At 36.4% G+C, this 27,986-nt stretch overlaps 1 protein-coding gene and 1 long non-coding RNA gene across 4 annotated transcripts in view; one reads left to right on the forward strand and one right to left on the reverse strand.

Annotated features, from left to right (window-relative positions):
- The window catches only part of LOC123858893 (uncharacterized), a 54,473-nt gene extending 39,602 nt beyond the window's left edge, over positions 1-14,871 (forward strand). The window contains exons 2-3 of the long non-coding RNA XR_010410586.1: positions 12,464-12,626; positions 14,657-14,871. This is a non-coding gene — a long non-coding RNA (uncharacterized LOC123858893). The remainder of the gene's footprint in view (positions 1-12,463; positions 12,627-14,656) is intronic.
- Positions 1-27,568, reverse strand: part of TMEM67 (transmembrane protein 67) — a 52,175-nt gene extending 24,607 nt beyond the window's left edge. For 2 of the 3 annotated variants that reach the window (XM_064588129.1, XM_064588128.1), the window contains exons 1-14: positions 27,298-27,568; positions 25,560-25,648; positions 23,434-23,527; positions 16,490-16,589; positions 14,894-14,963; positions 14,723-14,797; positions 8,768-8,830; positions 7,509-7,663; positions 7,290-7,398; positions 6,462-6,548; positions 6,175-6,240; positions 3,927-4,083; positions 3,019-3,142; positions 1,616-1,721 (exon numbers count right to left, since the gene is read on the reverse strand). In XM_064588129.1, coding sequence (XP_064444199.1) covers positions 1,616-1,721; positions 3,019-3,142; positions 3,927-4,083; positions 6,175-6,240; positions 6,462-6,548; positions 7,290-7,398; positions 7,509-7,663; positions 8,768-8,830; positions 14,723-14,797; positions 14,894-14,963; positions 16,490-16,589; positions 23,434-23,527; positions 25,560-25,648; positions 27,298-27,520 — 1,518 coding nt within the window. In that variant the 5' untranslated portion in view covers positions 27,521-27,568. The remainder of the gene's footprint in view (positions 1-1,615; positions 1,722-3,018; positions 3,143-3,926; positions 4,084-6,174; positions 6,241-6,461; positions 6,549-7,289; positions 7,399-7,508; positions 7,664-8,767; positions 8,831-14,722; positions 14,798-14,893; positions 14,964-16,489; positions 16,590-23,433; positions 23,528-25,559; positions 25,649-27,297) is intronic. The other variant, XM_064588127.1, reaches the window with a different exon arrangement.
- Positions 27,569-27,986: the final 418 nt, after the last annotated feature.

Here is a 27,986-nt window from a genome sequence, read left to right on the forward strand (position 1 = left end):
GCAAACAAGCACAGGTAGAAGATTAATTTAAGAAAAGAGGAAGGGCCCTTTGTTCTTAAAAATCAGAACAAGAGACAGGAAGGATAATGAAACAGAGATTCTGAAGTATTAAAGAGGAAATCTGAGGGAATTCATCTGAGGGGAAATCTGAGGGATGGTCTTGATCTGCTCAGAAAATATGAGGGAAAGTTATTCGCTGTTGGTGAGAGAGCAGAGATGTAGGTGAATGCTTAACTGATGGAGAATTGTTACAACAACTGTCATAAGAAATTAAGAAATGATGAAAGAACTGTACATTCTACACTTAGAATGAATCTGAGGTGGACTTCACCAGTATAGTTTCATGATTCTCTCAATTCCTTTTCTATTATTTTCTAATTTACCAAGACCACCCTTGGAATATTTTAAACAACAACAAAAATAGTTAAAGAAAAGACCCAGAAGTGTTTTATCTTAAAATAAATATACTCTTGGTTACCCAGGAAATTTTAAACCAGCCAGTCTTCTGTTGTTACTAAGCCTGTTTCCAGACATTCCTCGCCTCCTATTACGGTGCATAAAAGCTCAGGCAATGGAAACTAATTTTAACATCCAATTATGTCATACAAATGAGGATGTAAAATCTTTTAGAGAAAAGATATCCTATGTGCCTACCTTTTGCTTCATGAAAGCCTGAATCCAGTAGCAGCTGAGTACAAGTACAAGCACAATAGAGAAGCCAAAAGTACCAGCTATAGGAACTAGAACATTAAAATTTAGAAAAGTAAAATAGTGAAATTAAAAGCTGTTGGTGAGGTTTGGAGGTAGGGAATGCTTAAACATCTGTCACGTTTCCAGAGAGGGAAGGGAATATCCATTTAATCTCTCTGAGGAAAAAGTACAGAAGGATTACCTCTGGTTTTGATCTCTATCCCTCTGTCATGAACCCCTCCTCAAAGCAGAGAGGCTTTATCTGACTGGTGAGGTTGGGAGAAGGAACTCAGCCTTTGCCAGGCTCATTCTCTTTGGTGTAGTCCATCTTCAGGGTGTACGAGGTCTCTCCTCCATACAGGACCTCCCAGGCAAGGAGGGAGGTTCTGCACTTAACTTTGAGTTGGAGAAGTAGTAGGATGCCTACGTGGCTACAGGTCCAAACTGTATTCTCTACTTCACTTTAGCATTACTAGTTATAAACTACTGATAATTGGAATCTCTTTCTACTTGTTGAAGTGTATTTCCATCAAGTGAGCAAGCCTGGTGAGAAGAGACCACTCGTGCCTGCTGAAAGTTTGAGTTTCTGGTTTAATTAGCCAAGAAAACAAAATCTTAGTGCAAGCAAGTTGGCCAAAGAGGACAGGAGCAGACACTACATATCTCAGCATACCCCAGGATCCCAAACAGGGATGCCTGACTGCTGCTGATGGTGTCTAGAAAAAAACTTAATTCTTGTTTTTTTACCTGAAGGATCCACAGGAACTCACCTTTGTCATTATTAGTAAAAAGTAATTAAGACTTGACTATATTAAGTGCAGTGTTTATTTAAAACTTGAAAAAGGACAAATAGCCTTTGACCATATGTAAACTGCATCAGTATCACATTAACACATATAGAGGTACTGACCGGCATGGGACCCACCTTCACAGACTGGCTGCTGGGATCTGTGATATCAATGTCACTGTACGCAATGGTAATTAAAGGAGGGTAAATGTTTCCATTTTTTGTGTTGGGTACAAGGTGGATGCTGTTTATGAGAAAATACATTTATAGTTAAAAATATATCTAAGTCCTTAAGCATACAGTTAACTTACTGCTTTGGTTTTTTTTTTTTTAATATGGATAGTCTTGGTGATCTCAAAACCAACCAGTGAATAAGGACTTGGGAAGGTCAAACATAAACTAATGGTACAAACACAAGCTATCTTAAGTAGTCAAAACTTTAATATTAAAATATATCATCTGAGACAAATTAGAAACTCTTCCTGATCTAGGTCTTATGAAGTTTACAAATGAAATCACTGAAGTACTGTGAACCATCTCTGAGGAATAGTCAAGGGTGAAGTGTTAAACAAAGCCTAGAAAAAGGCAGATAGCATCCTGATTTTCAAAAGAGAAAGATGAATTCTTAACAAAATAATGTGTGTCATATCTAGTACTGTTTATGGCACATAGTAGAGTGTCTTTTGCTGAATTCAAGGCATGGGTATAATTTGTAAATCAAAAAGGAAAATGCCAAACACTAGTGGCTAGCATGGTTTCACCATGATCGAGTCAGACCTGACTAGGTCCAATTTCATTTTTACTAGTGATACATTAGTAAATTGAGGGAATGCTAAAAACAGTACATCTGGACTTCAGCAAGATATATAATAAAGCTTCTGTACTGCTTATACTTCATAAGACTAATATGAAAACCAGAATGAAATAACAATGAAAAAAGGTATATTGAAGTGCTTCAAAGTGCCAGACTCATGTAAGATGATGGTGTTGATTTTCACCAGTGTTCAAGGTACACATCAAAAAATATTGGAGTGGGAAAGTCGGTGATGATCTAGAGGGAACAATCTCACACTGAAAACAGAAATAAGCGCTGCATGGCACTACCCTAAGGTAGGGTCATCCTTAAGATTTCCTAAGAAGACGGAGGTGTTGGTACTTAATCTGGGCCAACTTAGACCAGTAAGGAGGTGAAAACACACAGGACGCCTACCCACTGCAAACACTGCGCGGGCTCTTTCTAACATTCCCATTTCAGCCCACTGCTATTCAATTTCCCTCCACCTCTCAGCCCATTCTAATTCAGCAGGGCCAGAGTGTGAATTCTGACAAGACTCCTCAGGTCCTTCTGATATAATTCTTCCCTTGCAGCTCCTCACTTCTACTGGTGTATACCCATCTACACAGATATCTAAAAAACCTTATGTACTGTTCCAATTCAGCTGTCCTTATTGTTTTCCTCAGATAATTACTAGAAAACACTTTCATTATAACATTTTCCCGTACACTCCAAGCTTAATTTAGTACAACAGATATTTGTTTACCTCAGTGATATCTGGGTAGCAATTCGAATTAATCTTGGCTGACTTCCTAAGTCATTTTCTCGTCCACTTAGTGCATCCACTAAGAAAATGCGCCGAGTCAGAAGCCACTTGCTTGAGCTACTGTCTTTTATCGTAAAAAGGAAGAAAAAAAGATGGCATTAAAAAAGTACTTTCAAATTGTTCAAGATGGCTCTCGAGAATTTTACTGAATAAATTTAAAACACAAAATTAGTACATTCTGTTTCAGATAAGATGGCTGCACAGCTATCGCTGTTAGAAATTCCTGGTAATAGCTTTCCCTACCTCACTTGAATGTCTTTGATTGTTTGGAAGGTACTTTCCCTGCAAATTACCTAATAAGAAAGATTTTATGATACAAGAACAAAATAAGTGAATTTAGGGCGCCTGGGTGGCTCAGTCGTTAAGTGTCTGCCTTCGGCTCAGGTCATGATCCCAGGGTCCCGGGATCGAGTCCCACATCGGGCTCCCTGCTCCACGGGAGGCCTGCTTCTCCCTCTCCCACTCCCCCTGCTTGTGTTCCCTCTCTCACTGTCTCTCTCTCTGTTGAAAAATAAATAAAATCTTTAAAAAAAAAAAAAAAAGTGAATTTATCCGAAAAGCAGCTTGAGAAAGCTTGAAGAAGCACAGCCCCAATTTACAGTTCTACTAATTTTTCTCAGCTTACACTTAAGCGATAATATTAATTTCTTAACAATAAGCCTGACACGTTTGGCAAAAATGTCTAAATATACCAGCAATCTTATTGTTTTACTTTTTGGCAGACTACATAAAACCATATCATAAGAGAAAATCCATGCCTTTTTATAACCCATGGCTTACTAAATTATCATGTTGGTTGACTTATTTATTGGCTTTTAGCTCAGAGAAAGAGTGTACAGATGTCTTACCTTGGTTCACAAATATTTTATTGTATTGAAGATTTAGGTTTAACACAGGCACAGCCCAAATATATTGGTGTTGATTTTCATCAGTATATTCAAGGTACACATCATAAAATATAGGAGAGGGAAAGTCAGTTAAGATCTTAGAGAGAGGAATCTCACACTGGAAAATAAAATAAAAAATAAAGCACTGAAAATTAGAAAGCATATTTAGTATCTTTTAAAGTGTTTTTTAATTTTGTAAAATAAAATATCTTTAAACTATCTTGTTTATATGCATTTCCACGTACCTTCCAAAACATGAATACTATAAACATGATTCTTTTTAAGGGCCGAAAAAAACTGAGAGTAAAGAACTGCCTGGTTCTTGTCCTACAACACAGCCGGAGAGGGTATGCCTTCATTCTTAACATTAAGTGTACATCAGTGAAAAAGTTTAAAAACTACTGTCCTATGGGATGAGGTCTTAATTCTTCTGATGTACAACGATGTCTATGATTCGGCTTCCCTTAACAGAGTCAGGCTTATCTCCCACTGCTCTCTACCAGTCTATGGTCCATTCATACTTGCAGTTCCTAAATACACTATGCTATTCTGTCTCTCTGACACTGCAAACGTTCCTGCCTGAAATTCTCTTCCCCACTGTGTTTCCCTGGTAAACTCATATTCGTTCTTTAAGCCCAAATGTCACTCCTTCCGAGAAACCTTTTAGTACTTCTCCAGGAATCGCTGATGACTCCTCCTTTGTATCAGTATGGCACCTTGTACACACCACATTCCACATTCTTTGCAATTCTTTGTCTATATAGCTGTTTTCTCTATTAGGCTGTGAACTACTTCAGAGGCAGCCAGGTTCAATGGAAAAACCAGGAATTTTAAGCCTAATAGAACACTGGTTCCACAATTTACCTGATGCAAGACCTTAAGTCCATTACCTAATCTCACGAAGCACCATTTCCTCATCTATGAAGCACAGGTAATGATATGTACCTAACGGTTATTTTGCAGATCAAATGAGGTAAAAAGGATAAAATGCTGAGCATCCAGTAGCAGGCATTTAACCAGGGTTGGTTCTCCTGGCTCATGGTAAACACGTAACATTTCTTTTTTCTTTTTTAAATAACATATAAGTCATTTATGATAATAAAAGTAAATTCACATTCATGATAGATTTGGAAAATATAAAAAATAAATAAATAAATCACTTGTAATCCCATCATCCAGAGATAACCACTGTTAAAAATGTTTATTGTCTTCCAATCTGGTTTCCATGATGACATTTTTCATTGTAGTTCTAACAAAACTGAAATCACAGTTTTGTTCTATGATGTATGTATATGCATTTTATCAAGAAGTATTTTTGTAGATAAGTGAATGTCTTTCAAAAGTTTAATGGCTCATAATATTACTTTGTACATTCTGTAATTCAAAAATGGGTTTCCAAAGGAAGGAAGGTCAGGGAGGGAAGAAGGGAGAAAAAGTATGGAAGGAGAGAAAAAGAAGCATTTTTACTTGTTAACTGGGGGGATAGAGGGAAGAGGGAGTAACATTTTTATTAGTCACTAAATATAATATTTTCACTTTATTCTAAAATGCTCAGGAATAGGGTACCTGGGTGGCTCAGTCAGTTAAGTGTCTGCCTTCAGCTCAGGTCATGATCCCAGCGTCCTGGGATTAAGTCCCAAGTTGGGCTCCTTGCTCAGCAGAGAGTCTGTTTCACCCTCTACCCCTCCCCCCTGCTTGTGATCTCTCTCTCTCTCACGTGCTCTCTCTCAGATAAATAAAATCTTAAAAAATAAAATGCTCAGAAATAAATATTATTTTTAAAACCTATATGCTAGAAGTAAATAAATAAGAATTAGGAAAATCTTACATTATGTTTAAACTCTATAGATAACAAGGTAAGATTTTCTGCACCCCAATAATAAAAAATTGTATCAGTGAAATTATTCATTACTATTAAAAACGTTTTGGGGCGCCTGGGTGGCTTAGTCATTAAGTGTCTGCCCTCGGCTCAGGTCATGATCCCAGAGTCCTGGGATCGAGCCCCGCATCGGGCTCCCTGCTTGTGGGAAGCCTGCTTCTCCCTCTCCCACTCCCGTTCTTGTGTTCCTGCTCTCACTATCTCTCTGTCAAATAACTAAATAAAATCTTTAAAAAAAAAAAACAGTTTTGAAAATTCAAAGATCATTCCAATTATTGTTGATGTGAAAAATGAAGCTAAAAAATATAGACTAGTATAGTTGAAACTTACACTTTGTTGATAGGTTGTTCCAAAAGAATAAGCAGCATTCAGTCTTGTCTCTGTGTCTGGACAAAGCTACAGCAAAAGAATACAACTGATAAATATTTCAGAATAATGTTGCTTTATATAATACTACTTAAAGTAGTTTTAAGAAATTCCCATTTAAAGCACAAGAAAAAAATCAACTGTAGCATGCAAGTGATGCTCTAATCCAGTAAATATCTAGTCGTCTCCTCATTTTTGCCTGAGGCAAAAACAAGGCACATTCGTAATTCTTTAGCTAGAAGTATGCTCACCTGTAAAATACCTCCTTCTAAAGTTTGCCACTTGAGAAAATTTCCTCTTACATCATAGGAAGCAGCAACAAACTTCAGTTTTCTATTCTGATTAAATAAAAATAAGAATAAAATAATGTCACATACTTTAGAAGCAATGTAGTATTCTATAAAGAAACATTCATTGTTGACTGATCCATTCTTTTCCCAAAGATCAAATATCCAACTATCTTTACTTTGAAGCAAGATTAATCTAAGTATCTTTATGATTAAACACACCTAAAATAAATAAACTGTTTTTTTGCATTGAAACTATTATTCCAGAATTGAGAGGCAATGCTAGTGACAGATAACCTCCTTTCAAACCTGTTAAGAGTGTGTGCATGTGTGTGTGTGTGTGTCTATGTGATGTGTAGAAGAGTTGGGGAGTTGGTTAGTAGGGGGGAGAATAATCTATTTCATCATTCCAGAAGGTCAAAAAGCTGAAGGTAAAAATTTGGATCTGTGAAGTGCTAAGGAAATGGCATAGGGTCCCAAACAGTCTTTGGAAGCACTTCTTAAAAATGCAGAGATACAGAAGGACTGGCATTTGGTGACATAAACTACCTTCCCAGTCCCACAAGTGCTACTTGCCACCATAACCACATAATCCAGAGGTATCCATAGACTCAGGTGAGACTGCTAAATGCTTTATTGTTTGATTCCTATAAGCAGCTGATATTTAAGTTTAGTAATCAAATTTTTAGAAACAACCTAAAGAATCAAGAATTATGACTAATAACATTCTTATTACTTTTTAAAATTGTAAATTGAAATACAGTTGTTTTTTAATAATCTAGTGATTTATACCTGGTTTTCCCCTTTAAAACTGAAATTTGTAGGAAGAGGTGTGGTACTGAGTACTTGAGGTGCTAATCCTAGCTGGTCTCCATAGAACAGCCATGGAAGATTCTGTCTCCTGTAAACAATTACAGTTGTCTTAGGAATGGGGTACCAATATTAATATTTGTGAAAGTAACTGCACTGAATTTGGTTAAAATGACAGTTCATCAATCAGGATATCTTTACCAAAATGAAACAGAATGAACAGTGCGCAGTCCAGCAGTATTTTCAAAGATAAACTGAAACAGTTGGCATGCATCAAAAGTGGTAGAGTCATAAGAATTCATGTTCATCACACACATATTTCCAAGAGCTTGGCAAGATGTTAAATTGGCATAAACCTACGAGAGAACCATGGCAAAGAAATGTAACATGGACTTTAATAACTTTAATAACTATATTTGAAAGAAAACTAATTTGTTGAGTTTGCCTCTCAAACTTCTCAGTTTTCCCAATCAGGAAGAGGCAACTCCATTTTTATAGTTACTCAAATCAAACATTGCAGTGATCTTCTTTCTTTCCCTTCCCATACCCAACTCCTCAGTAAATCCTGTTGGCTCAATCTTCACTGTATATTCCGACACTGAACCTCTCTCATTTCCATGCTACACTCTTGGCTATGGGTCCACCATCTCTCACTCGGATTGCTGTAATACTGTGCTGACTGGTCTCCCTGCTTCTGCCAAATCTCCTCTCCATGCAAGTGATCCTTTCAAAACCTGAAGTTCAGTCATATTTTCCTTTGCACAAAATCCTTCTATCCCCCTTGCAGTAAACTCCAGGTCCTCGCCATAGCCACCCCTTCATCCCCAAATCTCTCTCTCCACTTTCCCTTACTTACTCTGCTCTGGCTGCTCTAGCCTCTTTCCTGTTTCTTAAGCATGAACATACCAAAGAACTCCTGTTTTGGAACCTTTGCACTTCCTGTGGTCTCTGCTTAGAACACTCTTTCCCTGGATATTTACATGGTTCACTCTCACTTCCTTCAGGGCTTTGTTCAAATATCACCAACAGAGATACCTATCCTGACCACCCTATATGAAATAGTACCCCTTCCACTCTCTGTGCTCTTTATCCTGGTTTGTCTTCACAGCACTTAGAACCACCTGCATTTACTTAGAATATAATTCCATGAAGGATTTTTTTCCTGTGTTTTTCTGAAATATATAATCTGATTTGAGAACAGGGCCTGGCACACAATAGGTCATTAATAAAATTTACTAAATGACAGTATGGATCACTCTCCCTTAACACTCAATTCCAGCCGAACAAGCTTGAAGACATTCAATTTTGTGTATTTTTTTTCCACCAGAAATGGCTTATTCTTCTTATAGAATATGACCAAGGAGACATATCTACTTAGAAGACCTTTATTATCTGGGGAAAAAATGGTGGCACAATTCTTCAAAATGAAATAAATTTACTTTTAAAAAATTCAAACTTACCCCACAAGCAGCTGCTGATGACTGCAAATACTTTACAAACCATTCTGAAGTGAAAGACATGCCCTATTCACAAAAAAGATAAGTTTTAGTTTCAAGTTCAAATGAAGATTCCTTACCTACATTACTAGGAAAACATTAATATGCATATTTTCCAATGGGAAATGGCTACTATTACTTTCTCAATGTTATCAGAAAATAGTTTAAATGGGAATATAAGAATTAATTCTAACCAAACTCAGTTATTACAAATCAGGACTGCACTGCAAAATCATGTCACTTAGGCAAAAGATATGAGGAAACAAAGTGTGTCTATAATCCAAAAAAACTATTATGCCCATTTTAGTAATACAAAAAACAAAGAACAAAATGGCAAAAAATAAAAGAAAACCTGGATACTGATTTAGTATTTCATTGTTAATATTTGCTGATTTAGGATTATTATACTGTATTAAATTGGCAAGTCATAAAAGAGAAATATTTATGAATGCTTTCTAAGCAACAGGAAATTGGGGATATAGAGAGTAACTAACATTTAAAAATCTCCGAAGTAGTGATTCTCAAACAATGATGAACATCAGAATCACCTGTGAGATTTCCTAAGAACAGAAAATGCCTGGCTGCATTCCAAATCAATCTCCAAGAGGAACCAAGACATGCATGTGCTCTGAAAGCTGCAGATACAAATCTCTGCTAAGAACCACTGCTTTAGAGCTTACCCGCACATGTTGCTAAAAAATGACACACTGAGAAACACCTTTCAGGGTAATTTACTGGACATGTACAGAGGAGATGAAACCAATTATAGGGAACATGGCACCAGAGCTATCAAAAAAAAAATCTAAAATAAAATTATAAGTCACTATTTTCATCTTTTTAAGAAGGAAGAATTCTTACTTTTTAAGAAAAAAACCCACATCTGTGTATAAGATTGAAGATCACATTAAAAAAAAACTGAAGTTTTTTAAGTAAAAAAATGGAAAGCAATGACAACAGTGCTTGGAAATTCATGTAAAATAAACCCACAGATAATTCTAGTGGCAGCATTAAAGCTGCATGATCCTTTCATAAAATAATATCTACACATTTTAAACCAGGAATTTAGAAACACTTAGGAAATTTATCTTAGGGAAATAATCTCTCCAAAAGGAAAAACATATCTATTTGCATAAAATGGTTGACAGCAATATTAACAGAACACCTAAATATTCAAAGGCACTACAATTACATAAATTTCAGTGCATTAATGAGAGTGTTAGGTAGCTATTAAAAATTACATTGGTTGAGCCTGTAACATGGTATAGAGAAACCAAGGAAGTGCAAAAGGATTGATGGAGACATGTCAAAATAACACAGGAGCTTATCTCAAAATTTGAAACAATTTGAGCTTTGAAAAGAAAAATAATAGTAAACAATTATAACACACTGAATAAACAAATTTCATGAGTTCGCAAAAAACTAAAAAAAAGCACAGAAAGAAAGGAAATTTTTACAGAAGATTGCTAGCTAATAAATGTAGAGGGAGTAAGAGAACTGTGAAATTATTTTGAAATGACCAATTGAAAACTTGATTCAGAAAAGGTTGGTTCATCAATGGCCACCACATGGATAAGTAGTCTCAAAGTAAAATCTCAGACTAACTTATTAATCACAATACCTTTACAATGAAGAGAAATGGCAGATATCATGGTGACCAGGCAATCAAATTTAGCATCACCAGGAACTGGACTACCTAACATGTGCTCTTTGTTATGATGCAATGGCTGCACACAACACTATATCATATTCTTGCAAAAAAGATGTTTCTCTGAGTCTAATCATGAGAAAACAATCAGAAAAGTCCACATTGTGGGACACTCCACAAGAGAGCTGACCTTGACTCTGCATGTCAATGGCATAAAAGCAAAAACAGCAAAAACATCAACAAAAACCACAAAAGCAAAACATAGTAGGGTCTAGATTAAAGAAAACTAAAAGACTAATTGCAGTGTGGGATCCTTAAATGGATCCTTGTACTCTCGCCTCCCCATCTTCCTGCCCCTGCAAAAAGAGGAGGGAGCATGAAGGTCGTTATTGGAATAAGAGGGCAAATTTGGAAATGAACAGTCTATCAGGTAATTCTATTACATTCATTTTAAATTTCTTTGGTGTGATACCAGGAAAATCCACCTTGTTCTTAGGAGCCACATAATAAAACATTTAGGAGTGAAGTGTCATACATCTACAACTTATTTTCTTTCTTTCTTTCTTTTTTTTTTTTAAAGATTTATTTATTTATTTATTTGACAGAGAGAGAGAGAGACAGCGAGAGAGGGAACACAAGCAGGGGGAGTGGGAGAGGGAGAAGCAGGCTTCCTGCCGAGCAGGGAGCCCGATGCGGGGCTCAATCCCAGGACCCTGGGATCATGACCTGAGCCAAAGGCAGACGCTTAACGACCGAGCCACCCAGGTGCCCCTACAACTTATTTTCAAGTGGCTCAGAAAGAAAAAGCGCCTGTGTGTGTGCACACGTGTGTGTGTATGCATTTTACATGCACATGGAAAGATAAAGCAAATGCAGCAAAACATTAATGATTGGTTAACCTAGATGAAAGATATATATACAGTCATGGTCTCTATTTTTAACTTTTCTATAATTTTGAAATTTTCTTTTTTTTTTAAGATTTTAGGGGCGCCTGGGTGGCTCAGTTGGTTAAGCGACTGCCTTCGGCTCAGGTCATGATCCCAGGGTCCTGGGATCAAGTCCCACATCGGGCTCCCTGCTCTGTGGGGAGCCTGCTTCTCCCTCTCCCACTCCCCCTGCTTGTGTTCCCTCTCTCGCTGTGTCTCTCTCTGTCAGATAAATAAATAAAATCTTTAAAAAAAAAAAAAAGATTTTATTTATTTGACACAGAGACAGAGAGCACAAGCAGGGGGAGCAGCAGGCAGAGGGAAAGGAGAAGCAGGCTCCCCGCTGAGCAGGGAGCCTGATGTGGGGCTCGATCCCAGGACTCTGGGATCATGACCTGAGCCGAAGGCAGATGCTTAACCGACTGAGCCACCCAGGTGCTCCTAATTTTGAAAATAAAAGTTGAGAAAAACATAAAACCAAGATGCTAGATCACTATTACTATCTTTGGGGAAAGTTAATGGGAAGACGCTGACTCATGTATACAGAAATTCTTTACTGATTGGCAAGTATAAATGCCTGTCATAAAATTATACAAAACTAATTATGTTCCAATTCTGTATTGTTCAAGAAAACATTTGATATGTCATGTTTTCCAATTAGGAAAAGTGTAAATTTTCAAGTTAATACAAGTAGTTTAGTTTAGCTGCCAATTACAGTATCAACATAAACTAATAAACATGCATTCTGGTTTATCAATCCATCTAGTCTCTTGCGGGTTTAATTATTTTGAACTGGTCCGTTAGGCCCTGACTGACCTCCAGGTACATTGCTAAAACTGAGTTCTTATACCTGCCAGACAGAGGACTGGGCCAAGATAGTCACACAATCTTAACTACATTTATTTTCATGTCTCACACGACTACACAGAACCTGTCTCAACACTCGTTATAAAATGACTTAAAATCAAGGTTTCTAAACTTGTCCTTAGGAAAGCATCAGTGTCCAAGACCGATATGTTTAAATGAAATGCATTAATTGAATCAGATTAAGAACAGAATTGCCTTTCTCTGCCCACCTTTTCTTAACAGAAGTCTGCAGAGAAGTCTGCAAACATTCGGATCTACTGCACAGTGGTGTGAAGAAGGGAGGATGTGGAGGTGGTATGGAAGAGAGCAGCATGGTTCAAAGACTGTTACACAGAGCTAACGAGTTAAGTGAGGATGAGACCCAGATATCTCACTACAGGAGAAGGTACTGAAAATCTGTCAAAAGGAAAGGTTAGAAGGAACACTGAGGAACTGCTTTAGAATTGAAAGCATTAGTATGAACTCATTTACTTCAATATATATATATATACAAAATAATGAAATAGTTATAGATATGTATATGTATGTAAGTGTGTGTGTGTATATATATTCTAGCTACGTCTCCTAAAAGGGTATACTAAGTGTTGTAATCTTGGTTTCTAAATATTATCCTCCACAAATTCTTAGAGAAATGGCTGATTCCAGGAATGAGGTAGGAAAAGTACAAGATGAACCTGGAAATCTCCTTGTGCCAGAAAGGAAAGAAATCCTCAACAAATGATGGAGACATATCAAAAAGGTATAGGAGCCAACTTGAAGGGGCTTCAAAGGCTAAATCTAGGACAATTTGAAAAGCAAAACAAATAATGCATGTATTGGATTATAACCAACTGAATAAAATAGGAACCTACTAATCTATACGGACATTAATAAACAAATAAATACATAAATGGGAAGATTGGGAAATTCTTCCTTACAGTAGAAGGTTAATTAATAAATGGAGAAAGAACAATGTAAACATTTGGCAACCTCATAGTAGTGGTTGATAAAGGCAAGCATCACCAATGGAGACTAAAGCTTATTGTTACTTATTGTTAATGTTTGGTGAAGATGAAGCATAATCTAAAATTCTCCTCACAAAATACTAATCAATTCCAAAGGGAAAAATGGTACCCTTATAGCATACATGGTGACTTCATAGCAGGTGATCAAAGTTAACATCACCAGTGATAGGACATATGAATGTTGCATGCCTTCTGTTATGGTACAACACACTGAGAAAAGCAAGACATCTTTTTTGTGGTTTCCTGCCAAGCATGTCCTGATTATGAGGAAAAACTGGATGGACCCAGTCAAGGGTCATCCTATAGACTGTAAGGCCTATAACCTTCAAAGCTGTTGAGTTCATGAAAGGCAGGAAAAGACTAAGGACCTGTTCCAGATCAGAGATTGAAAGAGACGGGAGCTCTATATGACTGATCTGACACCAAAGAGGAAAAAAAAAAATTTATTGGTACTTTTGGCAGAATTATTTTAAAAAGGAAAAAAGAAGAAAAAATAAAAATAAAGGCCTGCAAGTTTGACAATGATATACAGGAGGTCATTATAACCTGAGACTGGGGAAGAACACTCCAGAAGACATCCATCTTATTGCTAAGGAGCTAATTTTGGGGTGATCTCAGAGCTCCGTTATCTATACCCCTATCTTAGTATTTATTTTGTTGTTTTGCAAATATTTGGTACTTGCCTATCACACCAGTAAGACAATACTGGAGAAGAGGAATTTTTGCTTTATTCGTCAAGAATAATGGTTGTCCTCCAATTCCTCCTAATCACTCCCACTGATCTAAGGATGATAATGAGCAACCAGATCCTAGCCTGTCCACCCCAAGCTCTGCTGGCATACTGGGTATTTTCAATGCTCATTAACCAACTTCTAGTTAGTCATCTAACTCCTATTCCCTTGGACTCATGATCTCTTCAGTTCCAATTCATCCACTTTCTTCCCATTTTACATAGCAGACATTGTCAGACCAGCATCTGTTACAAAGGCTCTAACCCTAGGCCTCCATGCTCTCAACTACAAAATAAGGAACCTGGCCAGATACAAATAACCCTTGTTTCTCCAGTGATTACCATGTACAGGCACTATGAGGTAAGTATTATTACTATGCCCAATGTATAGACAATAAAACTGAAGTTTAGAAATAGTAAATAAGTCCAAGGATATATAATTAATGACGGGCAAATCCAGGGTTCAAGTCAAGAGTCTCTGGGACTCTTAACACATTATGCTGCTTCTTTATAGGATCTATAAAAGAACTTTTCAGCTTAAACATTCGGAGATCATTGAAAAAGGATGAGCCAAGGTAGAGAAGAGAGTAACTCTACTTATAAATAATAATGCTGAGTTAAGGTTTCTCAGATTGATAATTTCTGTTTTAAAATGACTTACACAGAACTTTCTCATTTTAGTCCCAGACTAATGAGCAAAGGAAGTAATGCAACAAGAATGGAACAAAAAAACTGAAACATACTCACAAGATCGCCATAACGGGCAGATGAAATTACACGTGAAGGAAAATTCCCTGTGCTGCTGAAACATAATCCCCCTGTCTTCATAAATAAAAAAAATAAAATATAAACAGTTTATGGAAAGGTATAAGCAACTTAATTTTAAAATATATACTTTATTAATTCGATTAGCCTTACTAAAATGTTTGGTGCTGAACATGTACAGGACCTGCTGGTATCGATGAATGTTGGTTCACATCGGTTACATCTGTCAACATCACAAAAAAATTTTTAAATGTCAATGAATTATGCTAGACCTAATTTCATCAAACATTTGTCTTCCTAAATGCTGAATTAGAATAGATTCATTCAGCTAAGTAATTACTTGTAGTAAGGTAAACAAATTAAAAATATTAACACTGATTTGATTAGTTTTATACCACTCCTATTACAAAGCAAGGTATAAATAAATAAATAAAATTAACCAATAATAGGAGAGCATTCTTTTGAAACTACATGGAGGGTGTAGCATAAATAATACTGAATAGCAGAGATTGTTAAGTCACTCAATTAAGAGCCCAAAAACCTCATATAAATGAAACCCAATCTGTTTTCATATGTAGTTATATTAAATCTACTTTCCTTATTTTGCTGTCACAAAGCAAAAAGGAAACATATGCTGAAAAAGATATGTGTATCTACCCCTTCATCAAACCTACAACAAACACTTTTAAAGTCTATTCATTATCCTTATTTATTTTAGGAAAACACAGTTTTCATTAATGTATGATATACAGAAAGGAAGAGCATCCACCAGAGTAGTGGGAACACTGAAGGGTTTGTTGTATTCATTACTTGTAAGACAGAGCAGGTAGGAGGGGATGGGGCATGGCACAGAACTAGGCTCGAGGCAGTACTGGAAGGGAAGGCTTGGGGCTCAGCCCAGTAGTCAATATTTGGACACTACAACCCACATCAGCCTAAGAGAAATAGTGATCCAATACTAAGTATCCCCAGGAGAAGCTACTCAAGTATTTTCTATTTTAAACTTGGGAACTGAAGAGACAACTCTGCTTAGAGGGAAGTCATCATGTAGCCCTCAAAAAAAAAAATGTGAAGAAGTTGAAATAGGGATACTTCGTTTGAATTAGAGAGAGGCAGGGGTGTGTGTGTGTGTGTGTGTGTGTGTGTGTGCGCGCGCGCGCGCGTATGTGCTGTGCATATGCACACATGAAGGGAAAACAGGAAGTGACAGAGAATAGGGCTATACATCAGGGTTCTTGGGTTACTATAATTATCATTTACTTATTAATATGTTTTTTATATAACTTTATTATAAAGCAGAGTTCCTGGCACACAGTAAGTATGCTGTGAATAGAAGTTAATATTTATATGCTATATATATTATAGATTATGTACAAATTACATAATAACAAACAAAAACAGCTACCTTTTACTGAGCATTTACTCTAAAGCACTATGCTAAGAATTCGCATATCCATTTCTGAGCTGTGAAAAAAGCCTATGAAGTGGGTGGTATATCTCCATTCTAAAGACAAGAAGACTGACTTACTAAGCTTGTCAAGGTCAAACAACTGATAAGAGACTGAGACAAACTTTGACCTCTAATCAGTCTCATTCTCTGGGCTTCAGCTTCTTTATGTTAATGTCTACTTCTATCCTTTGGGTTACTGTGACGAAAAGTGGTATCATAGCAAGTATTTTAAAAAAGGTACAGATTCCATATAAATGTAAGATGATATTTAAAAAGTCACCACCCAGCACATGGCTTACCTGTTTCCTAAAGCATTTGCTACCGTAAAAGAGTTTTCATTTTCATCACAGAGCTTACAAGTTGCTTGAGACAACAATGTTCCATTAACAGCTCTTTCCACTAAACGATTCAGAAACAAAATTGTAACTCAAAGTCAGCATATAAGCTTCTGTATATTTTGTAAAGCCCACTCATAGTTATTATTCTAATAATTCTCAAAATACCTGATTTGCAGAAGAGGCATGTCAAACACCACCAAAACAAAGTATAGAAAAGTGAAGACTTCCTCACTCCCACATAAAAAAATACAAAACTAATTTTCCAAATCATAATAATAAATTAGTATTTTTTCAAGTTGTTGTTTTTGTTTTTTTACTTCTTACCTGTATGTTCCTGTTATAGTGGGTATGCAGAAACAATTTCATAGACAGCTGACATGTTTCTACAACTTACAGGGTTTTTGGTAGCACCTACTAAAATTTTAAATTCACATACCCTTCAACACTACAATTTCATTTTTAGATACCTAACCTACAGAAACACTTGTACATGTGTATAAGGATATTTACTGAAGCATTACTTGTTAGAAAATCTAAATATTTATAATAGCAAAATGATGGTATATTCAACCCATGAAATACTATGGAGTAGATTAAAAAAAATGAGGTAATCTAATAGATCATACTGGTAATTGAAAAAAGTATGCTGTAGAACAATATTTTTGGTATGAAATATTTATATATATATATTTATATAAAAATACCAGTTATATTTCCTGTGGCTATAATGTATATTTTAAAAAACAGGAAAAAAAAGGTTCTAGAAGGAAACAGACATGCAAACATGTATGTGCATACACATCAAAATGATAACAATTACTTTGGGGCTAAGAGAATTAACAGAGAACCAGCACTGGGAAAATGGGTAAAGGACCATTAGTCCCAATCATAATGTTATCAATAATGTTTTACCCATAACGTTTTAAGTTTTTACAAGGTGGTAAAAAGGATTTTAACCAAAGTAAGGGTGAATGACTTGTTTCTCCTACAGTCATCCCCATCTCAGTAAATGGAAACTCCATTGGACCATTTACTCAGGCCCCAGTCCTTAGAGCCTCCTCATTTCTTTTCACACTGCACATTAAAAACAATAAAATTAAAATTAAAAAATAAATCTGCAAACCTTGTTAGCTCTTTTTTCAAAATACATCCAGAAACTGAATTATTCTCTCTACCTTCACAACTCTACCCCAGGCCAATGGCCATCATCTATCACCTGGACTTTTAACGACAGCTTCCTAATTGGAACCCTGGTTCTATTCTCCAGGCAGAAGCTAGAGTGAGACTTTTCAAAACCAAGTGTGATCATTTCAATCCCCTGAAAACCTTCCAATGGCCTTCCATTTCATTTGGGGTCATTTCTAAGGTCACCATTACAGCCTAAAAGGCCTTACATGATCTGCACACAATCTCCCCAACTTTCCAGACCCATCTGCTTCTTTCCAGACCCTTGCTTGCTTCAGCCACATTAGTGTATTTGCTGCTCCTTGAACATGCCCGATTCTTTCCCATCTCAGGATATTTCTTACTTGCTATTCCCTCTGCCTAGCATGAGTCCCCTAGTCATCTACATGGCTTTGTCCCTCACTTCCTTCAAATCTTTGCTCAGATGTCACCTTTCCAAAGAGGTCTTCCATGATCATCCATGTAAAATAACACTTGCTCTCTCTTCCTTGCCCTGCCTTATTTGTCTTCATAGCACTTACCACCACCTGGCATATACTATTCATTTGCTTATTGTCTTCCTCTTGCCACTAGAACCTAAGTTTGATTCACTGCTGTATCCTAGCACCTGGCAGGTAGTGCTCTAAATAAACATTTTTTTATTTGAAAAACTTAAAATTGGAAGGTTTCACATAAAAATTGTGTATTTTTAGCATCTTTTAAAAAACAGGAAAGTCTGATTTCATGGAACCCATGTTCTTACATAATGACGACAATCTGCTGCTACTGAATTGGGGCTAGCTACTGCCTTTTAGCTTCACTGTCCATCTGTTAAGTGAAGTTTTAAAATTTTATTTTAACATTTATTTTAATTTTGTCAACAAATATTTATGAATAAATAAATATGACAACATACAAATATTTTCAAGAATGTATAGAGACATATAAGTTCTAAAAGTATTCTTGGAAAAACACAAAAGAAAATAATGACTACCTTAGAGGACTAGGAATGAGAGTGAACACAGAAGGGAAAGCACTTAGTTTTTATATTTTTCTATACTATCTAAATTTCTAGCCATATACACACACTACTTTCATTTTAAAAAGTAAAATTTTGAAGTTGAAAAATCTACGCCTTTTTAAGCAGTAAATCTACATGTGTTCTTATGGTACTCTCTCCAAAATACACTGCAAATAAACACATTAAAAACCTTGGAAAGGATAGAGAAAAAATAATTAATTACCTTAGGGTAACTTCTGGGAAATGGAAAAGGTGGGAAGTGTGGACTTTCATTTCTCATTTTATAGCCTCATGATTTGATATTTTTAATGATATGTACTTATAGCATTAATTATTTTTAAAAAATTATTTACCTGAATATCTGAGCATTTTCTTCTTATGTCAGAAATGGGAAGAGTCGAAAGAAGTATAAGAAGTAAGAAGTACCCTCTGTCTATTCTTCCACTCCCCTCAGCCCCTCTTGCAATCCACAGAACAAATGGACAGCAAAGTTCAAGATGGCTCTGAGGAGCTCACACCATGGAAAATTTTAAGTATGTAATATAGCCTCTAAAATAGTGAAATACTGTTTTCACAGCAGTCACCCAACTATAAGGGGTCACTAGGTGTCAGAGCCACTGTCTGGTCCCCCTGGCATCTAGCCTCCATCCTCAGCAACTCATTAAAACTGCAACTTCTGCACCAGTGACCTCTGACTGTCAAAAGTCATTTCAGAACTCAGTCCATACTGACTTTCCCACAGCATTTGAATCTATGAACATCATCGCCTTCATCCCCACTTAGAAATCCCAAAGGCATTTTTGACTTCCTTTTTCCTCATCCCCATATTCCTTCATTCACCTAAGTTTATTATCATCCTTTTAACATTTCTGGCATCTACTCCTTTGAGTATAATGTGTTCTAACTCTGGTTTAGGTCCTTGTCGCTGCCTGTCTACAGTACCACCACAGCCTCCTCACAGCTCTATTTCTGGTCCCCACTCTAAATGTCAACTTCATGAGGGCAGGGGCTGCATTCCTGTTCACTGTCTTCTTTTCACTCCTTTACCCTTCATGCCCCTGGACAATGGCCAGCACACAGCAGGAGCTCAACAAAACCCCTATGCCTACGGAACACCCTATCATTCAAGGCCTTCCACAATCTGGACCAATGCACCTTTAAACTCAGCAAACTGGGGGCACCTGGGTGGCTCAGTCGTTAAGTGTCTGCCTTCAGGCTCAGGTCATGGTCCCAGGAGCCCCGCATCAGGCTCCCTACTCGGCGGGGAGCCTGCTCCTCCCTCTCCCACTCGCCCTGCTTGTGTTTCCTCTCTCACTGTCTCTCTGTCAAGTAAATAAATAAAATCTTAAAAAAAACAACAACTCAGCAAACTGTTATTCCCATAATCCCTTTATATTCAATCTAGATGTTTATATTTGTAACAATATGTTTATATTTATAACAATATGTTTATAACAATACTCTTGCTCACACTCTTCCTTCTGCCTGGAATGTTCTCTTTCTTGTTACCTTTTGAAATCCCATTAATCCTTCAAGGTCCCACTATTACACTGCCTCTTCATGCCAACTTTCCCAAACAACCCTGGCTGAAGTGAGTTCTTCCTTACATTTATTGTCTAGAATGCTCATTTCATGATTTAATATATGTGCCCCTATGAAAATATTTTGTTGCTATCTTGCTCTGCAAATCACTCTTCCATATGCATATCCTGCCTTCTAACTAGATTTTAAATAAATTGATGGCAGGGATTTTTATTTCTTTTAAAAATTAATTTTTGAATAAATAATATATAAATAGAATATAAAAATAAAAGGCACAGAAGAATTTAAAGTGAAAATGAAGTCTCTTTCCCACTTTTTTACCCCAGATACCCAGTTCTCCACCCTGGAGGTGACACTGTTAGTTTCTTGTAAATTCTTCCAGAAATAGGCTGTGCATAAGCACATATGAATTTAGAGTTTTTAGAAAGCATAAATGGTAGTTCACCAAATACAGAAAATAGTACCAATAAACAGCAGGTACTCAAATAAATATGTGTGGGTGAATAAATATAAACTTTTCTATAGCTAGTTTTTTTATTTAATGTATCTTGGATTTGTTTCTATAGCAATACTTAGAGAACTACATTATTTCTCTATATAATAATCGATATTTTTCTGCATCCTACACCCTTGCATGGATGTACAACAGTTTATTTGACTAATACCTCTTAAAAGACTTTGACATTGTGTACGATATTTTGTCTTAGGACTAATGTTGCAATAAGAAGCCATGCATATACTTCTTGAGACATATATTTCCCTGCACTAGAACAGGAAATTCCTAGATAAGGGCTACCTGGGTGATGATCTGCATTTGATAAATACTGTCAAGTTGCTCTCCATAGAGACTGCACCAATTTATAATTCCCCAATAATATATGAATAACTACTTTCCTATCCTTGCAAACACATTATCAAAGTTCAAAAGGTTGATAATAGGGGTGCCTGGGTGGCTCAGTCGGTTAAGCTTCTGCCTTCAGCTCAGGTCATGATCCCAGGGTCCTGGGATCGAGCCCTGAGTCAGGCTCCCTGATCAGCAGGGAAGCTGCTTCTCCCTCTCCCTCTGCCGCTTCCCCTACTTGTGCTCTCTTGTACTTTCTCTCTGTGTCAAATAAATAAGTAAAATCGTAAAAAAAAAAAAAAAAAAAAAAAAAAAAAGGTTGATAATAAAATCTGGTAGGTTTAAAAATAAAATTTATTTTAAAAATAAAATTTTAGGGGCACCTGGGTGGCTCAGTCATTAAGCCGTCTGCCTTCGGCTCAGGTCATGATCCCAGGGTCCTAGGATTGAGTCCCGCATCAGGCTCCCTGCTTGCCAGGAAGCCTGCTTCTCCCTCTCCCACTCCCCCTGCTTGTGTTCCTGCTCTCACTGTCTCTCTCTCTGTCAAGTAAATAAAATCTTTAAAAAATAAAAATAAAAAAATTAAAATAAAATTTTAATTAATATTATTCTTACACTGAGTAAGGTTGAACTTGTTTCTCATGTTTAACATTTTTTTTCTTTGTGAAGTTTATTCATGATTTTTGGCCATTTTTTAAATTCAGCTTTTCCTCTTGCTCTTATTTATTTATAGAAGTTTTATATATATTGCAGAACTTAGACCTCTGTTGATTGTATGCATTATAAATTTTTCTCTAGCTTGTAGGTTTTTTTCCTAGTATTGTTTATGATTTTTTTACGTGATATTTTAGAATTTGTATTTAATCAGTTTTACCAATGTTTCCTTCTGTAGGTTCTGGGTTTCTCCTCACACTTACGCCTATTCTATCCCAAGACTAAAAAATTTTTTCCTATTTTTTTTATGGTCTTTTATAGAATCATATTTAGTATTTATTTGATTGACCTGAAATTTATTTTTCTTTAAGAAATACGTTAGAAACCCAACTTAGTATTTTCCAAATTTCCCCAACACCATCTACTAATCAGTCTTTTCTCCACTGACATGAAATGCCACTTTTATCACATATCACATTCCAATTGATTGGATCTATTTTGATTCTCTACTTTAAGTTCCATCCATCAGTATGTGTAATCTATATGCCAGCCATACATGTTATTACAGAGGCTATAAAATGTGCATAATACCTTATAGGGTTGTTTCCTCTCTCCTTTTTCATAATTTTCTTGGTTTTTCACATTTTTTTCAGATAAACTTTAGAATTAGTTGTGTAGTTTCTAAAATAGACAAACAGTATCCTAGTAGAATTTATTAGGGTTACATTAAATGTATAGACTGGTATTGGGAGAGCGGACATCTTTATAATATTTAATTTTTCCCCTCCAAGAACATGGTATGTATTTCACTTATTAAAGCCTACTTTTGTATCCTGCAGGAGCATCTAAGGTTTCTTCAATTGATTTATCTTATACATTTCTTCTCAAGTTTATGCCTCGGCATTTTTTTCTTTTTGTTGCTACTGTAGATGAGATCTTTTCTTCATTCATTCTAAAGAACTCTTGTTTAGATAGAAGGCTACTAATTTTTGGAAAATAATTTTATATCCAAAACCTTTATTGTTTATAATTTTTAGTAATTCCCCTGGGTTTTCTAAACATATAATCAAATCATTAAAAATTAATTTTTAAGGATTTCTACCTCCTTTTTAATTACTCTACCACCTATTTCTTTCACTTACCTAAGTGCACAATTTACATCTTTATCTGGGTCCTGACATTAATAGAAATGCTTATCATTTCTCTCTATTAAGCATCATTTTGGCTTTTGAGTTGAAACATATATACTTTATGTTATTTTAAGGAAGTATCAATCTAATCATACATTATAAAGAATTTTTTTAATTTTTTAAATTTTTTTAATGATTTTATTTATTTGTCAGAGAGAGCACAAGCAGGGGGAGCGGTAGGCAGAGGGAGAAGCAGGTCCCTACTGAGCAAGGAGCCTGATGTGGGACTTGATCCCTGGACCCCAGCGAACATGACCTGAGCCAAAAGCGGACACTTAACTGACTGAGCCACACAGGCGTCCCGAGAAATTTTTTTTTTTTATTAGGTAGGGCTTTTTATTCTCTTCCCATTGCCTGCTATTGTCTTAAACATCATTAAATTTTGGACAAAAAAATAATACTGTTCACCTAGCTATTTCAATTAATGTCCTTATCAAAAACAGCATTAAGTGAAGATTCATTACTACTTTTTCATGAAGAATTTACTTCTTACCTAAAATATGGCCAGTGGGACAGTGGCATTTTCCTTCTGCAGTTAAACCACCAGGGCAAGAAATGCAATTCCAGCCATCTTCAGTAACACCTTTCTAAATTAAAATAAAACAAAATAAAATTTCTCCTTCTTAATTGGTGATATAAATCCAAAAAGCCACAATAGTATATAATTTGTAGTCTATATTCAAATACATCATGCACATATGCGACACATAAAAATTTCCTAGGTAGCCAAACAGTGCTTACATTCCAAAATTAAGTTACACATTATCACTATGTACTGACTACTGTTAACTGTTAACTCTGGGCAACAGTTCTTCATGATTTTCAGTTCAAATGAGTCCTTACTTTCAAAGTAATACTGACATTGTTTTTCCATTTACAAAGATAAAACACAACAAAATTCAACAGTATTTAATCAACAGATAGCCAATTAATAGTTTGGTTTTACCTGTTCTAACATATTCTAATTTTTATAATTCAAATACATTAGCTTTTAAAAATCAAGCTATGATTCAAAATGGGTGAATTTCATGGTATATGAATAATATGTAAATAAAGTTGTTAAAGTTAAATTATAAAGATACTTCTTTCTTTCCATTGTTTGTATTAATAAAGGTTTTTGATAAAATATGACATCATTCAAAATTGGGCTTATTTTATTATACGGTTTTTCCTAAACCTGGGGCAAAAACAAATATGCATGCAACCAAAATGAACAGAGAGCAAATAATAATAACAAAACAATAAGAAATCATTGTTAATTTTGGTTGAAAAGACTGGATATACCAAGAAATGCTCCTATGTTTGGCAGTACATTATAGAGGACTATTTAAAAATTATGATTATTTTGTAATTTCACTGAAAAATAAATTTGCTTTACAGCCATTTCATATTAGCAGCTTTTTATCATTGCTAATTCAGCAATGGTCACTATTTCCAAAAATATAAAATAAGTATTAAAGTGATAATCAAACTTATAAGTTAAATCAAATTAGCCATAAATTAGGACAACTGGTAAATTAAACTATTAACTTAATAGTAATTATTTAATAGTAATTTAAACTATTAAATTTCCAGATTCAATTTTTTTATCCAGATGAGAAGAAACATTACTATAAAAGAACTGCCTCACAAAGACTCCTAATTATTTTTTTTTTAAAGATTGTATTTATTTGACACAGAGCAAGAGAGCAAGCACAAGCAGGGGGAGAGGCAGACAGAGGGAGAAGCAGGCTTCCCGCAGACTCCAGGACCCCGGTATCATGACCTGAGCCGAAGGCAGACCTTAACCGACTGAGCCACCCAGGTGCCCCAAAGACTCCTAATTATTGAAAATGATTGGAAAATGTATTTCAATTAATTAGGAATCATTATATATAGTAACTAATTTACTAATTTTCCAAAAACTATGATATAATGACTAACAAAACAGCAACAGATATTATTTAACCTATTTAATGATGCAACTGGCATTTCATGAACTAATCACACCTTAGGTATCATTATGAACGTGAATTGTTATAAGACTGTTGACACAACAGGTCCAAGACACAGAACTCAATCTGTACCAGTCAAAATACACACACATCCCAACTTGCTCTTTATATGTATCATTCATATATTTTTTAAAAAAAAACAGAGTTATTCTATGAGAAAATATAAAGACACAAATTTCACAGGTTCTTTTAAATTTCAGAGTTTAAAAACTAAAGCAATACATTTGTTTTTTTCAAGTTTGCATAAAATTTCACTGATCGCCCAAAATTTACTCTAGTAAAAACAAAATTAATTTAATAATTTTAAAGTTTGGGAACATATTCGAGTACAGCATTAAAACATAGTTTAAAAAATAAAGACATTTAAGGGGCGCCTGGGTGGCTCAGTTGGTTAAGCGGCTGGCTCTTGATTTCAGCACAGGTCATGATTCAGGGTCCTGGGATGGAGCCCTGCATGGGGCCCCACACTTAGCAGGGAGTCTGCTCAAGGATTCTCTCTCCCTCTTCCTCTGCCCATCCCCCGACTCACGCTCTCTCTAAAATGAATAAATAAAATATTTAAAATAAAAGACATTCAATTTACTACCTTTTACAGTAAAATTATTTTAAAGTAAATACTTGATACCATGTTTTCTGGGCACTTTTTACAAATAAAATCGGGTCCTCCATTATTAGAGATCATCTGAAATCCTGGTAGACACATACATGAAGTTCCTAAAAAGAAAAGAGCCAATTTTGACCTTGGTAAATAAAAATAAAATTCCAAGATAGGGAAACTTTCAATATTCTTAAGGTCTTGAAAAGCAGTATAGCTGTTAAAAGCAAATCCAGAAACATACTATGTGGGTTCTAATCTTAATTTTGCTATTTAGCTGTGTGACCTTGAGCAAGTTACTGAACTCTGTGCCTAGGGTTCAACTTCGGCAAAATGGGGACAATAACACTACTTACCTCATAGGGCTGGTATGAGTATTAAATTAGTTACTATATGGAAAGGTCTTAGAATATGTATGGTACACAGTAGGTATTGTGTTTACTACCACTTTAACTGCAAGCATAACTGAACTATTAAAGTACTGAACTTTAATTTTAATAATCAAACTATTTATTAACTGCTACGAGAAATTTTAGTTCTATTTCATCCAAACAAACACATATATTCAATGATTTCAAATTTACTTTGCCAAAACAAAACCTTATTAGCAAAGTTACCTTGATTCAAATAAATCACGTTTTCCTCTGGACAGACAGTAGACTTTATAAGATAACCATTATTCAACTTGTTGGATAGGTAAGGACAACATTCTCTAAGGAGACATCAAGTGGAAACAGATCCCATAGGAATCTACATGGTGGAATGCATATGACATTTGGGTTCATAAGTATGAAGCTAACACCTTACACTTTAGGAGTCTTTCTCATGTACACTTTTAGAGTCTACACTAAATGTTTTCTCATTCATATTCCCTCACCTGGGGAGACTGACCAGTCTTATGTAATGATTTAAATGAGGATATATCAAATTTGAAGATGGCAGAAAATTAACATCATGGGTGACCAAATCAAGATTGAAAACATCCTACACTTTAGAATATGGAAAAAGTCTTGTTCTGAGCAGTTTCAGTGAGGAGAACTAGGGCCAAATGCTGGAAGTTTCAAGAAAAAAGAAATAAGCTTAATGTAAAGAGACTTCAAGGGCAATTAGTAATAGTCAATAATAAAAGGGGTAAGTCCTAAGGAAATCTATATTAAGGGCACACGATATAGTGGAAATACACAGGTAGAAACTGAGAGCAAAGAGACACCAGTTCTTCCAATCCACAATTTAGGTGACAAAGAAGATATTACAAATCAACTGGGCTTCCATTTCCTTATCTGTGAAATGAGAAGACTGGACCTGATCCTGGTTAAGTCCCTTCTAGCTCTAGGTTTCTGGGATTTGAAAAGCAAGACAAAGAGCTAACAAAGTTTATAAGCGTTCATTTGCATTCCCTCCCCAACCCGTCCTGTGACCTATTCCTCTACACTTCGTTACTTCTCTATTTCTTTTCTGTCTTTGGTAGGCGACTTTCCAGGTGCCTCCCGAAAGACCCCTCTGATGAGAAGCGGGGGCGGGGGGGGACTGGCGCGGCGAAATTCATTATTGGCGCTGGCTCACGGGGTAGCTTACTCTGGGTTCCCCAACCTCATTTGTGTGCAAGCTGCAATCCTCCAAGGAAACCCATTTCTCAGGCGTTGGCGGTTAACGTTCCTGAAGCATTTCTTCCCGCAGACGAAAAGGTGTTTCAGAGACCCCGGGGACTGAGCAGCAACAAGGCTGAAGCGTTAGAACTGTGGCTAGGGCCCACCCTGAACGGTCTCACCTCGGGCATCCCGCCTCTGGTTGGCTCCGCACGGGACACAGGACAGCGCGGAGATATCGAAGTACTGGTTTGGGCCGCACGACTCTGGCTGCAGGAATGGAAAGAAGGTCTGGGCGCGTGAGACTCGAGGGAGGACCAACAGGAGGAATACATTCACGGCCGCCGAGAATAACACAGACCAAGCCGCCATGGCCAGCCTGGCCCCACCGCCGCCCGTCACCATGGTGCAGACGCCGGCGGCCGCGCAGTCTCTGGCGCCCCATCAGCCGCTGCGGCGAATCTGCAGAGCCGATTGGACAACTCCGCCTGGGGTTCCGGAAGTGTCTGCAGTAGCTGCCTGGTTGCTAGGTGAGCAAGGTCGCGGGAAGCTGGCTGGTCTGGGAAAGGCTGGATCAGAGCGGCGAGCTAACCCTGTAGGCTGGTGGGCGCAACTGGCTATTTAAAATGTGTTTCAAACTCTGAGACGGCGACCCATTAACCGGGACATGCTATCAGTTTAGGAGGTCGGTAAACAGAATACCACTCTCCCAGTACAATCACCCAGCATAATTTTTAGCCACCTTATTCATCAGTAGTAGCTTGAAACAACTTTTGGCTTTCTCAGAAAAAAATTTTTGTAATAAAAATGATTTGGCACTATTGAGGAAAATACACACACCCACAATTCTTAATGCATGTGGAAAATGCAT

This window comes from Mirounga angustirostris, unplaced genomic scaffold, assembly GCF_029215605.1.
Source record: "Mirounga angustirostris isolate CCGP_5_RB_7025 unplaced genomic scaffold, mMirAng1.0.hap1 SCAF_4, whole genome shotgun sequence".
NCBI classification, from domain to species: domain Eukaryota; kingdom Metazoa; phylum Chordata; class Mammalia; order Carnivora; family Phocidae; genus Mirounga; species Mirounga angustirostris.